The 13,346-nt window shown below is 39.2% G+C and overlaps 2 protein-coding genes across 5 annotated transcripts in view; one reads left to right on the forward strand and one right to left on the reverse strand.

The window, feature by feature from the left end:
• LOC113680637 (nucleoporin NUP188) overlaps nt 1-13,346 on the forward strand; it is a 35,035-nt gene that overhangs the window by 16,291 nt on the left and 5,398 nt on the right. For all 4 annotated transcript variants that reach the window (XM_089180710.1, XM_089180711.1, XM_089180712.1 and 1 more), the window contains 17 exons: nt 1,370-1,470; nt 2,557-2,646; nt 2,959-3,063; nt 3,917-3,982; nt 4,430-4,533; nt 5,345-5,408; nt 5,785-5,858; nt 6,285-6,360; nt 9,773-9,889; nt 10,461-10,538; nt 10,935-11,020; nt 11,360-11,514; nt 11,916-12,019; nt 12,188-12,322; nt 12,439-12,507; nt 12,673-12,759; nt 13,150-13,341. In XM_089180710.1, coding sequence (XP_089036836.1) covers nt 1,370-1,470; nt 2,557-2,646; nt 2,959-3,063; nt 3,917-3,982; nt 4,430-4,533; nt 5,345-5,408; nt 5,785-5,858; nt 6,285-6,360; nt 9,773-9,889; nt 10,461-10,538; nt 10,935-11,020; nt 11,360-11,514; nt 11,916-12,019; nt 12,188-12,322; nt 12,439-12,507; nt 12,673-12,759; nt 13,150-13,341 — 1,703 coding nt within the window. The remainder of the gene's footprint in view (nt 1-1,369; nt 1,471-2,556; nt 2,647-2,958; nt 3,064-3,916; nt 3,983-4,429; nt 4,534-5,344; nt 5,409-5,784; nt 5,859-6,284; nt 6,361-9,772; nt 9,890-10,460; nt 10,539-10,934; nt 11,021-11,359; nt 11,515-11,915; nt 12,020-12,187; nt 12,323-12,438; nt 12,508-12,672; nt 12,760-13,149; nt 13,342-13,346) is intronic.
• Nucleotides 6,795-8,632, reverse strand: LOC113680681 (BTB/POZ domain-containing protein 6-B). The gene has a single exon (XM_027197715.2). It carries the CDS (start codon nt 8,520-8,522, stop codon nt 7,188-7,190), a length of 1,335 nt encoding a protein of 444 aa, XP_027053516.2. The 5' UTR covers nt 8,523-8,632; the 3' UTR covers nt 6,795-7,187.

Raw genomic sequence — 13,346 nt, forward strand, 5'->3', positions numbered from 1 at the left:
CCAAGTTTCAATTGCTGTCTGCAAAAGAGGCCAAAGGGCATGAGATGATAAACTGTTATTGATTAATGCAGTTGTTGTTAGTCATAGCAGAGCTCGCAAAGCGTAGCCCCATAATTATACAAAATAGTAGTAACCCATCAAACCGAAAAAATTTGAACTTACGACCTTACGACCATACGACCGACCGTACAAGATGCTACTTTTAACATGCGTGGTCAACTGTACCACGGTCGCACCAACGCCACGGCTTTGTCTAGTAGTCTAGTGGTCAGTGCACTGAGCTCCGAGTTGGACGACCTGGGTTCTAGTCCTGGCTGGGGCAAGGCGTTATGCCCTTAAGACGTTCGGGAAAAAAAATGCGAGCTCCACTTTTAGGCTTGGCTAAATCTATATATTAGATTTTACATGTTGTACTTCCTTTTGTTTCTCTATTATTTTACATTTCCTTCTTATTATTATTATTTCATGTATGTGTGATAACATGTAATTTGATATGGCTGAATTTTACCAAAACTGCCTGCAGCTCATTGTAGAGTGGTTATGGCTCTCAGCCTAAAGGAAACTCCCTGTCATATCCCTGGTGGGTAGACAATATACCTCCTATCAGGTCCCCAGAGGGGATACATCATATGTTTGGGGAATTAAGGATTTTGGCTGTCTTCTTTTATCACAATTATGATTACCTTCTGTTTGTGCACTGATGTCAGTTTACATACATTTTTAGCTTGGTATTTTTTAAGAAAAATGGGGTAGATTTGTCTTCCCAGTGGAAAACTTAGAGAATGATTTTTTAGTGAGCAGTACTTTATATTGTAGGCAGGATCAGAATCCTTGCCGGTTGCAATATATGGCGCTATGAAGTATGATTTGATACCTGGGATTTGTTTTGTAATTGAAATTATCTAATGGTTGGGAGGGGAGGTTTGAAATGCAGATAGCGTTCCACTGAGGAAGTGAAGTATGCTTCTTGTAGCTTCATTTGGAAAACAAGCAAACCCCACTCCCCAAAAAAACAAACAAACAAACAAACCAACAAACAAAAACAAAAGCAAAAAACAAAGTACTTAAGCTTTGGAAGGTGATATATCTCTCCCCCAGGCTGGCCAGGATAATCACGTGTAATGTTTGGCTGCTGTGGGGCTGTGTAATATTATCCAACAGTTAAAATGTGGGCAATTATTCCTAAAAGAAAAGAAAACATACTCCTTTAGCTGTGGTCAGGATAGTCACGTGTAATGTTTGGCTCCTGTGGGGCTGAGTAGTACTATTCAACAGATAAATTGTGGACAATTATTATTAAAAGAAAAGAAAAAAAAAACATACTTCTTGAGCCATGTTCTGGATAATCACGTGTTTTTATTCCACGCAGGTAATAACCAGCTCGTGACTGTCATAGCGTCATATATACATCACAGACTGGACTGTCAGTTACCAACCCTGGCAACACTCTTGCTGAAGAGAATATGCTTGGTATGTCTGCATACTTGATAAAATTGCACACTGAATCGAAGAAGAAATGTTTTTATTGCATCACAAGAAAAAAATGTTTTAAAAAATCGTTGGGTAGAATCTTAGAGACTTAAGGGAATCATATCAAATTTGATAAAGGAGAAGTGGTTTTTGTTAGGTTGTTGGCGATAAACAAATGATTCTCTAAGTGTGCCTCCTTATGGAATTTTTTTTAAGGTGTGGCGACCCACCATTTTTTTGGCTGTCAGTAAGTCTCTTCTACTCCTTCTCCTTCTCTATGCTCTCTTACTTTTCTTCCATTATTTCCTGTGAGAAAAGTATTAGAATTGTCATCTTTGGGGTTCATGATAGTGGGTTTAAAAAGGGTGAACTATGGTCCTGGTGCAGCCTCTCATGTCACCAAGTTTCTCTTGTCCCTTCTTTTTACCCCATTTTTTCTTAAGACTATAAGGAGATTGTTATAATTTCCAGCTATTGGGCCTATGTGGGGTGCAAAGCTTACCACAAAATATGGAGGCTTTTACTGGCTGAGTACTATGAAGGTCCTTGGATTCTCGTTGCTCATTCAGCTTAATCTAAGATGTACGTGTATCTAAGCGTTAGGTTCAGTGTACATGTGTGAGGATATCTTAAATTGCTGTAAAATTACTTTTTGTGTAACTTACATTTGAAAGCCACTTAATGAGTGGCTGGATTTTACCAAAGCCACCTACAGCTTATTGTAGAGTGGTCATGGCTCTCAGCCTAAATAAAAAACTCCCTGTTATATCCCTGGAGGGTGGATTTCTTGCTCCCTTCAGGTCCCCAGAGGGGATACATTTTTCTTTTGTATTGCCAACTTTAAGGATCACTGAAACATTTTTCAACTGAACTGGGAATTAAGTCCCTGCTCTACAGTTCTGATTGTCTGCTGAACATTTATCCAGCATGATATCCTTAAGCACAGGTTACTTTTTGTTTTTGTTACTTTTTTGTAAGGTGTACTATTGCTCACTTAAATTTAGCTAACATTAGTTACTCAGTCTTTCATGGAAGGCTCAAGGTGACTTCTGGGCTTTTCATTTTATTTTATTTTTCCTTTTTAAGGTGGCTCCTATGTCAATGCATGCAAGTTTTGGTGCTGAAGCTGTTTCTCTGAGAGACGCTTTTGTGTCAAGATTAAGGACTCTTACTGAGGTACTGAACAACACTTTATGACTCTTAACACTCTTGTTAGCTAACAGGTACCATCCACGCTTAAGCGCATGGAAAACAAGATATTTCTCTTCTTGTAACGACTAGCAAAAGGCTATTTCGAAGTCAATGGTCTATCAACAGTTTCACAAAGAACAAGTTGGCGCGTGGGGCTATTTGTTAAAATGTGTGTTAGGGGAGTTTCAGGTACTGATCTAGTTCACTTAAGCTGTAAGCTTTGGGAGTCTTTTTTTCCCTACAAAGTGAGAATAATAATTATTATTTTCTAATTTGCTTCAAATGATTTATTTGCAGGATATCAAACTCAAAGCAGTCATACTGGAGTTTATAGCAACAGCTGTTGAAACACAACCTGGACTGATTGAGCTCTTTCTTGATTTGACGAATAAAGATGACAAGGTACAATGATAGTTTCATTTTCAACAAAATATTCCGTGACCATTACAAGGAATTAAGTTGTCGTCCTAACCTACCATGCAATACAGGGCTTATTTCTTACCGTTGCTCAGGGAACCATTGAAAGAGTCGTTTTTCTTTATAAAATCCCAATTTGTGACTGGTAGTTCATTACTGCCTTGCAGGAGGTCGAGGGCTGAACTCCTAGATCAGAAAAACAATCTGGGTCATAAAATAACTGAGGAAAATGTGGTGCCTTTGCTTTGACATCCACAAATGATTAGACTTTGTACTGTAATGATTAGACTTTGCACTGCTTAGCAGGGGACCTTAAAGAACCCGTGCACCTCTCGCAAAAAGAAGGGAGCGTAACCCCGGTGTTGTGGTCTAGCCTTGTTATTGTTTATACAGGTTCCCATTTAAACCAGCTTTAAAGCTGAACTGGACCGGTCTGTCCATGTATCGCAAACAAACAAACAAACAAAAAAAACATAAAATCAGAGGCGTACACTTCTTCATGTGCTCTACTAAAGTGAATTCGTGTCTCTGACGGCTGAATATGTTTTAGGACAAATGCTTGTCATATTATTAATCGTGTACCGTTACTCACCGTTGCAAGTTAATCTTCATGTAGATGGCTGAGTTTTATCAAAACCACTGATCGTGGTTGTTTTACAGCTTATTATACAGTGTTTATGGCTCTCGGCCTCAAAGAAAATTTCCGTGACATCCCTGGTGGGTAATGACTTACCTCCTATCAGGTCCCCAGAGGGGTTACAGTCATGATGCGTTTCAATCAGTCAAGTGATGAATTATCAACAATTTGATGTTAATGAAATGATAATTTTCTTTTCAGGAATTTGTCATTGGACAGAATAGCTGTCTTCATGCAGTTTTAGATATTATAGACCCTGAGAAACAGGTAAAAGTGTCATTACGAATAGTGTTGTCTCTTAAATGATCAGGATAGTTTTCATTTTCTCCGTTCAGTGGTCCTTTTTCGGGCTCAGTAAGCGTGCGGGTGATTATGTATTTGGTGCTTTAGTTATGTTTTTTAAAATCTTTTCTGATTTGAGTATCTCATTAATGTTTTGGTAATATATAGACCATTAAATGTCTACCAACGACCCAGTGCTAATATGTTTCTTCAGGTTGACAATTTCTCTCACCAGTGAGCAAAGTTTACCAACGATGGAGAATAAAATTCGTATACACGACGACTATCAAAAGTCCTTGCCTGACTTATTTTTTTAAATTCTGTTTACTAAAGTCGGGCTTCTACTTTGTTATCGTGACGACAACTTTCAGTTTTAATTTGTTTGAGGCAAATGTACTTCTCATCCAGAAACAATTTTCCGTCTGTTTATAGGCAGGTCACTACATTCCTGCTGAGCTAGTTTCAGCAGCATTCTTTTTACTTCACTCTCTGTGGCATGATAGAAGGGATGCTGCTCTTATGGCAGTAAGAATGAGGTAATTTATGGACACCTTCAATAATTGTGATGTAGTTGATATCTCGGAGATTTGTTCACTCACGAACCCAATGATCCATAACCGTACGAGGTCACTCTGGTGTTTATAGGATGGGGGGAAGAGGGGAGGGGGATCCCCACACCCTACTCATCCGACTCGTGGGATTTTTCACTATTTGTCTGACACCAACATTCTTGCATCGACAGGATTGCGTGTTACTCTTCAACTAGCTTTTCTGTGTTACCATGAGTGGAGGGGACGGGAAGGGAAAGGGAAAGGGAAAGGGGGAAGGGAGAGGAGAGGAGAGGGAGAGGGGGAAGGGAGAGGGGAATAGGAAAGAGGATGGAGAAGGGTAGGGAGAGGGATGAAGAGAAGGAGGGAGAAGGGGAAAGAAACTGAGGAGGGTGAGGGAGAGGGGAAGGGAGAGGCGGAAAGGAGAGGCAGAGGACGTGAGTTGGTCGAGAATAAATTTCAAACCCTACTGTCAAAAATAACTGGATCTCCTCCTGTGAATAAACTTAAGGTACTGATATCGAGTCTTGATGAACCCCAGCTTCTCGTTAAGTTTCCCTGACAGTTTGCCGGGATCCATCTATATTCAAGGGATAGAGAGAGGAATTGTGATTGTTAATTTTTTTGCCCAGGACCGTTCTGATCCAGCGCATTAGCAATAAAGTAAGGCGGTAGAGAAGAGTCAATTTGTCCTTCTGACATGGTGGCTTTTAATCAGCTGATATGAAATGCATTGGTTTTCTTCTCATAAAAACAAATACTTTTGTACCTAATGTAAACTTCTTTGCCTCTCTAACAGTCCAAAGTTTTGGGAGAAGTTAACTCAGCCACTGATAACAGGAATAGAATCAGATGTGAAAGAGGTAAATACTAACTGTAGGCAAAAGCTGTTTAAAGTGAAAAATGTTGACAAAAATATATTTTAGGCAATAGACTTATTAATCAGTGCCCTTGTGGAAAACAAAGTTTCCTATGTTTGGGAATATATTTCTTACGTGTACAGTATCTTACAAAATAAATGATATTTGTTACCTTTGCAGATTATTATTGCAGTAAAAGGCTGTAGAAGCAATAGCATTTTCTCTTATTTTCTTCCAAAAAGATAAGAAAAAAATCATGGTTGAAATAAAATATAAATTTTCAATTGATTTTGAGTTTAATTTATTTCCTTGCTTATGTATTGTTCAACCATCCAGCTTGCTTTTTTCTTTCGTTCATTTTGTTGTTTGTATTGAAAAGGATTACAGATATCACATGGAAATAAGCTGTTATGCCATGAAGATAATTGCATTAGAAGCTTACTATGTCTCAAGGTAATTTTATATGTGTATACTGTGAGTGTAGTCTTCATCCATTATTCGCAATATATTGTTTGCGGGTTTTATTGGCCTCGTGAAATACTTAACTTTCCTGTAAATTTCCAGCTCCCTCCTTCAAAAACTAAACATCATCGTAGGTTAAAATCTTGTGTCAAGGAGCTTATAGACCGTGTGTCATGTAACGTCCGCCCAATGTTATCATTACATTTGGTCATATTCAAGGATGAACTTGTTAAATATTAGGTGTTATCTTGACTAAGGACCGCTGATCAGGAGCTTTTGAGTTATATTTTGATATTCGAATAGTTTTTACTTCTTTTCTGGCTTTTTCCCCCTTTTTCCTAGCGTTCTAGTCTATAAATAATCTATTGTAGAGGGCTTCAATAATGACTAGCAGCTTTGTAACTATCACTTTGTTAGAGGTCAAATTGACGACAGTCTGAAGACATCCATGAAAGCTTTCTGTTCGGAGAACAGATATCAGTACTGGGGTCAGGTGAGAATTACTTTGATTGACACCTTTTAAGGGAGCAGATGAGTCACAATTTACCGCGTTTCCGTTAAATTCACCATACACGTTATACACGACTGGTCTACGTAGCAGCCGTTCTGTGGTCTGACATTCGTGCTTTTCCACCTGACGAGACTGAAAAACGGTAGGGCCCTTGATAGCCTGCATAACAGTCTTTCTATTTGCTTTTAACTAAGTGGGAAAAGCGTGCGCTACGCCGGAGTCACACAAAAGCATGGGACTCGATGAAGGAGTAGTTTAAAACTAAGGGCATCCCAATCATAATGGCGTACAGATTGTCATCATATGCGTACAACGATCTCATGGATTTAAAGTCAATCTGGAACATCCATTCGGTTGCTCGCATGTTGATGTAAAATTGAAATCGGAAATTAGAGCAGTAACAACTGTGACAGACGAAACCGGGAGATCAGTTTATTTTGCAGAAAGACATATTTAAGTCTCAATTTCAAGACCTACTATTTCACTTAAAACAGTGCAACAGCGTGAAATGTCATGTAGCAGACCTTTAAATACTGAATCGATAAATTTAAAGAATGCAACGCAATCATAGTGCTAAATTTATGTTCCACAAGCACTTTTTTTCAGAGGACACAGGAATAACATAGGAATCGGCTGTTATAGCTGAGTTAACCGTAGACCTGAAAGTTGTCAGCCAACATTGCGCCGAAAGCTGTTTTTCAGTTGGAACGATTTTATATCAAATCACTTCTCCCTAATGTATGTGCTTAGTGAAGCATTATCAGTTCAGTAGCTTGCGCTGTTAGTAGTCGGCAAAGTTACGCGATGCTCTAAAGAGAAAACAGCAGTATCGGAAGTTGCCCTTCTCTGACGTCTGTTCTAGATCCCGGGTCCTCACTTGTAAAAAATGTAAATGTTACTCCTGAACATTGAACGGGGTTGATAAGGTTAGTCCCACACTGCGAACTAGGACCTTTTATTAAAGCCCGTATACCGTATCTGGTGTTCTTTTTTAATAAAATTGCTTCCTTAAGAGGCACCTCGAAACAGTCAAAGTTGCATTTTTGCCAATTTAACAGCACCGTGGAAAATGTTCCAGTCAAGGATTTTAACGCTTTTTTGGTGTTTGTGTCTATAAGTTCCAAAGCTACCGAATGAGATGCCCCATTCCGACCAAAGAAGCACAATCCGTGTAGCGCTATATCTTTATCCACCGAGAAATCAATACTTTCATTAGCGCTCCTACTTAAGATCGAACTACAACGATAAAAGGAACCCAGCCGGCAACATTTTTCGACAACAGTCGATATCTTGGTGCCACATCGTTTTGTGTCAGGAAAAATAGTTGAAGACGTCGAAACTGAACTTAGACGTTTGATGATATTTTTGATCTCCGCTTTTTCTAGAAGGTCAGAATCCAATACAACAGTGGAAAAATCTTCCAGTTTCATCGTTGGGAAGCGTATGGCTTTGACTATCTCCTCTCCAAGCATCCTTCTTTTCACTGAGCCATCAGCGGTTAAACGCTGTCGTTCACATTCCTTTGTAGCCCACAGGTCAACAGCTTTAAACAACTCAATCTCTTCAATTGTCAGCGTGTCTCTTTTGACAACTGTTTCAAGTAGTGACCTCTCGATTTCACCAAATCCATCAGATTTCACGGCTAGCTCTGTCTGCTTATCAATCACTTTCCAGCATCGATCCACTAGGTTTTTCTCTTCGTATTTCTCAGCAGATGGCAGGATGCTGAAAACATTCGATGGCTCCAAGTTATCTAGCAAATACTCCGAGCATTTGTCAACGAGTGATGGGACTATGTATTTCTTCGCCAAATACAACACTCCCATAACATTACTTCCGCTCAAATTCACTTCATCGCTGTACATGAAACGAAAAAACTCCATCAGACTCTCGTACTCGGCGTCAGGCATTTCAATTGAGTCTTTAGTCTCGGCCAGCTCACCATAAAACATGGCTTCAAAGACAGGGCTGCCAATCGAGAGCACAAACTTGTGAGCTGGAATCAGTTGTTTACTTTCACTTTCGCCATGCATCTTGCGAACAACGAACTTGACATCACTGAAGAGTTCATTGTTGAGCATGTACGTTGTTCTTTCTTTGATGGTTGGTCTTGTTGTTTGCCAGTTTTTCTCGACGGTGAACATGACTTCTGATCTTGGTAGTACAAATCGAAACAGTCAAGCAAAACGCTAAAATAAAATAGAAACTGCGTGTCGCTACTTAAGATTATGAGAAACTTGCGTGTCACTCTGATCAGCGGTATGGAGCTCAGTTGCCATGCACTTAGTTTGCGTGACCGATTGTAGCCTGGGGTGATGCGGTAGCGGAAGTAATCAAATCGAGACCAATCCAGAATGAATTATGTTTCCTAACAATTCAAGTCAACTTGATTGATGCATTATTAAGTGTACGGAGATCTTTTCGTAAAACAACAGTAGATTTATTGTTCGCAATAAATTGGGACGATGACTATTATGAAAATTAACGTTAAAAAGCAACGACGTTTCGATCGCTCAACGGTCATTTTCAAGTTGAAGGATAAAATTTTTTTGTCATGCGCTTATATAATCAATTGTAAAAATGCTATTGAAATACTGACTAAAATTCTAAAATATTTTTATAGAAGCAATACAAGAAAATTGCGGAAGAATGATAAAAGAAACGCTGAGGCGAAAGAAACAAAATTAAAACTGAATGGATAGGTAAATACTTTAACACAGATCGAATCTCCCTGTTTGTTCAGTTTTGGTTCAAGTTCGCGAATAAAAAGCATTTCAAAGATCAAACAGTCCAGTTTACTCTGACATTTCTTCAAAATCTTGAAATTTCTTTCGAATGTTAGCGTTTTTTAACATTCTTGCCACAATTTTCTCGTACTGTTTCTATGAAAATATTTTAGAGTTTTAGTCAGTATCTCACTAGCATTTTTACAATTAATTATATAAGCGCATGATAAAGAAATTTTATCCTTCAAGTTGACAATAATCGTAGAGCGGTCGAAACGTCGTTGCTTTTTAACGTTAACTTTTTATGGTAAAATCCGTTTCTAAAAGTCTGTTGATTAGAAGATTATTAGATGTCATTTACTAATGATAGAATTAATCGAACGAAAAAGGAGTGATAACTTCAGCATGGTAATTGCTAGCAATTGCCGGGTGGTCTTTTTTAACCTTCGGAGGCCATTTTTGGTTTTAAGCAAACAATTGTATGCAAGAAAAGTGTAAGGTCGAAGAATTCAAGAATTTATAAGTAGAAGAAGTTATATAGAGGAAACTCTCAGTAGAATATTCCAAAATATCATCTTGAATTTCTCCAAGTCGACAGTGCATAATTCTACACCAGCTTTTGAGTCTACGAACTAATCATGGTGTCACACTTGAATTTTCTGTTGCAGTTCCTCAAATCTTTGGATCAATCTATGGACGATGATCAAGAAAAACAGTTTGAAGAAGAAAAACTCAAACTGCTCAAAGCCTGGAGAACATATTTAGTTGTTTGTTCTTCTTTTCAGGTACTAGAAACGTTCTTGAGTTAATTCTACCTGATAAATTTTTGTGATGGCTGCCTGAGCTAATAAACAGGTGTCTCTGTTCATAAGGCTTACAATTTGTTGTTAGTACGGAATCTTGTGTGTACTAAGTTGACCTGAGTGAGGGTTCATCAGACATTTACGCCACCGACTAAGCGTGAGGTCAAGAAGGTTGGATATTGGGGTTTTACGGCCCTCTACTCCCTGATAGTTGTTGGTTAAACATGGTAGAAACAAGATCCAACTATCTTGACCGAGAAAGATTGGCTTATGTAAGATTTATAGAGTGACAAAAAAATTATACCAAAGAACTGCTACATTAATTCACAAAACGTATCCTGGATTTCTTTGGTTTGTTTGAGGACGTGCTTGTGGCTTTGTTATCGCCAGAACTGCTTTCAGTGACTTATTTTCTTATAATGGTATAAAGGTGCTCACTTATTTGAAATAGATAATTTCACAAAAAATAAACTGGCTGAAGTATTTTTCTCTTCTGGGATCGGAACACGGGTATCACATTTTGTTTTGTTAACTTTGTCATATGCCTTTTCAGAATGAGATATTTGGTCTAAACGATACTCGTCGAAGAAGATTAATCTTGGAGGATACTCTTCAGGCGCTCAAGTCCCAGGTTTTGTGTCTAAAAGTACCATATCGCTATCAGTTGGCAGAGTTCAAATGCAAATATATCTCGACAATGCGTTGCTGTGGGTGGTATTGTGAGATGTTTTGGCCTGTTAAACAGCAAATCTAGAAACACTTTGTTACCTTGTCTCCAAATATTTAAAATCTTAGATGCAAGGGCTAGAAAAGCTTGCATTCTAGAAATAGCCAACGTGGAAAGGGGAACGGCTCATTTAGTAACGAGTCAAAATGGAACGTTTTTTACGCGTTTCCTCGGCACAATATGTATAGTCATGTGGTTTACAAGCTGGTTAGAGGTAGCTGTGTGTTAAATCCCGCTCGAATCGTGGTTTTCCTTTGAGTATCTACGCTGCATACTAACATTTGACTCTCTTTCTTGCAGGTTTCCAGAGTTGTAGCCGTAGAGAGTATAAATGCGTCTGTTGAACTGAGTAGTCTTTATCTGATGCTGCTCAAGAGGTGGAAGAGGTAATCCTTTCTTATAGATTTGTTTATGCTAAGGAATGTTGTAAGGGCTTTTGTCACATAAGCCTTACCTTTTTGCCTACAAGCAATCCTGTTGCTTCGGTTTTTAGAGCTTGATCAGAGTTCTAGAGGGAACTTGAACCAAAAACTGTTGCTTCTGTCTTATTGTCCACTTGGGATTTGGTCCCCCCTCTCCTCTAAGTGAATTCATAGTAACGTCATTGGTTACATTTTAACTTGTCAGCATGCAAGTTTCTCCTTGGAAGGATTAATGCGATGAAAATTTGAAACATCTGTGTAAGTAGAGTCGTCTGTCAAATTCTGAAAGACTTTGTCTCACAGCTGTCTTCGGGATCCCAATCCAGTGTTCCAGTGCTTGGTGGATGTCATTGACACTGCGCACAAGAATGACACACAGTTATTTGTCCATATCCGTGTGGCCATGTTCTCGTCCTTCTCAGTTCTGCTTCAGTACGCCAGGACTGAAAACCTATCCGGTGAGCGATCGTGTCTCGCGGACGCTGTAAAGTTTGAGCATTTTTTTTTTTACTGTTTGGATGTTGGGAAGACTTCTTTTCCTGAGAAGCTGTATTCTTTTCTCTCCTGAGGAGAGACCTTCCGAGAAAAGACCATTGGTAATCACCTTAGTGTGGGCTCTCGTAACCTTGAGGAGCTCATTTTCTTTAATTTTTGCAGTCTACTGCTTTCTAATTAGTTAAAAACTTTCACTGTAACGACTGGCTCGTGTTGATGTGTAACTGTTGTTAGTGCTTGCTCACAATTTCCCATTCGTTGTAAATTTTAAGGTCATGTGTCGCCTTACAGCCCACAATTGGGCACAGTAGAGGCCATGGTTACTCAGTTCAAATGACCGTATTAATTTGCCTGTTGTATTTAGACACGTTACTGAGCAGTCATGCGTTGGTTCTTTTACCGCTGGCTTGTGAACCACTGGAATACTTAAGAGGAAGATTCTCGAGCGAACAGAAGCAACAAGACAGGGTATGCTGACATATTAAACTTTTTGGCATGCCTGGACGTATGTTTCCACTCTTTTGATAAGTCCTCTCGTACTGCTTACCAGAGTCATCCGTTTGAAAAAGTAAAAACGTTACGTATGTTTTATTCTGTTTGAGTAACATATCGCATTTTTCACGTTATGTTTTGTAGGTTCTTGAACTGTCTGTGTTCATCATCGATGAAATTCTGAACATTCTGCTCGCCAACCCTGGTCAGTGGCTTCCTGTGTTGAGAGAGCATGCGCTGTTTGCGTCTCTGGTTCAGGCCCTGGATGTGTGTATTAAGGTATTGTGAAACCTTTGAAACCAATCAGAATAACTTTTGCATGATATGTTTACAGCGTTCACGATGAACTTAATGTAATCACATCAACATTACGGCTAATATTTTTTCTTGTTCAGACGCACGAGAAAGTGGAATTCACCGAAGCCATTCTTCACTTGTTCCTGTCGCTGTCAAGAATACCAATGGTATGAAATGTGTCTGTGTTATCTCAACACATTTGCGTCACTGCATTTTTTGATCACATGTTTTGTATGTTGTTTCAGATTCTTGACTTGTAAACGCAATTGTGAAATCGCCCGATCTCTCGTAGTGCGAGCCATTATAACCTTTTGTTCTTGCTAATTTTTCAGAGTGCTGAAGCCCTGGCTATGAACAGTATATCCCAACCACTCTGCCTGGGATTGGCTTCGCTGACTTACTCTGAAGGTGCACCACAGGTAATTATTTCTTCCGTTCAGCTCTTTTTACTCCTCTCTTTGAACGCGTATCACACAGACGTGACTCTTATTCAATATCCATGTTAGCCACGAGTATGGATTCAAGACTGGAATTGATTTTGATTTCAGTCGAACAACGGGTTTGCACTTGAAACAGTCTTTCAAACCCTGCTCCTGTTGTTTGTTTGTTTATCAGTGCCATTTGAATTGCGTGGTATATCTAACATGAAATTGAAAATCCGTTCGCGCTCCCATCCAAAACCTCACTCTTAGATATTTGTTCACATATTCCCGGCTTTACTTTGTGTATATTAGAATTTGAAATCGGCGTTCTTATATTACCACGACGCACTTGAAGACCTCACTTTACCGTTACTTTCTCTCTTGCAGGCTTCTCAGCCCAAATCTGGTTCCCAGTCTAAGGTATCCTCTCACAACTCGGACAGGAGTAGCCAACGAAGCTGGGATAAAGTGTGGCAGCTTTCCCTTGCTGTGATGGCGTCCATGCTGCGCACACTCAGACATGGTTTTCTCAAAGATGCACTAGACTTTGCAGGAGTACACAGAGAAAGACTCGCAGAGGTCAA

Source organism: Pocillopora damicornis, chromosome 8 (genome assembly GCF_964200805.1).
Source record: "Pocillopora damicornis chromosome 8, jaPocDami1.2, whole genome shotgun sequence".
In the NCBI taxonomy this organism is placed as follows: domain Eukaryota; kingdom Metazoa; phylum Cnidaria; class Anthozoa; order Scleractinia; family Pocilloporidae; genus Pocillopora; species Pocillopora damicornis.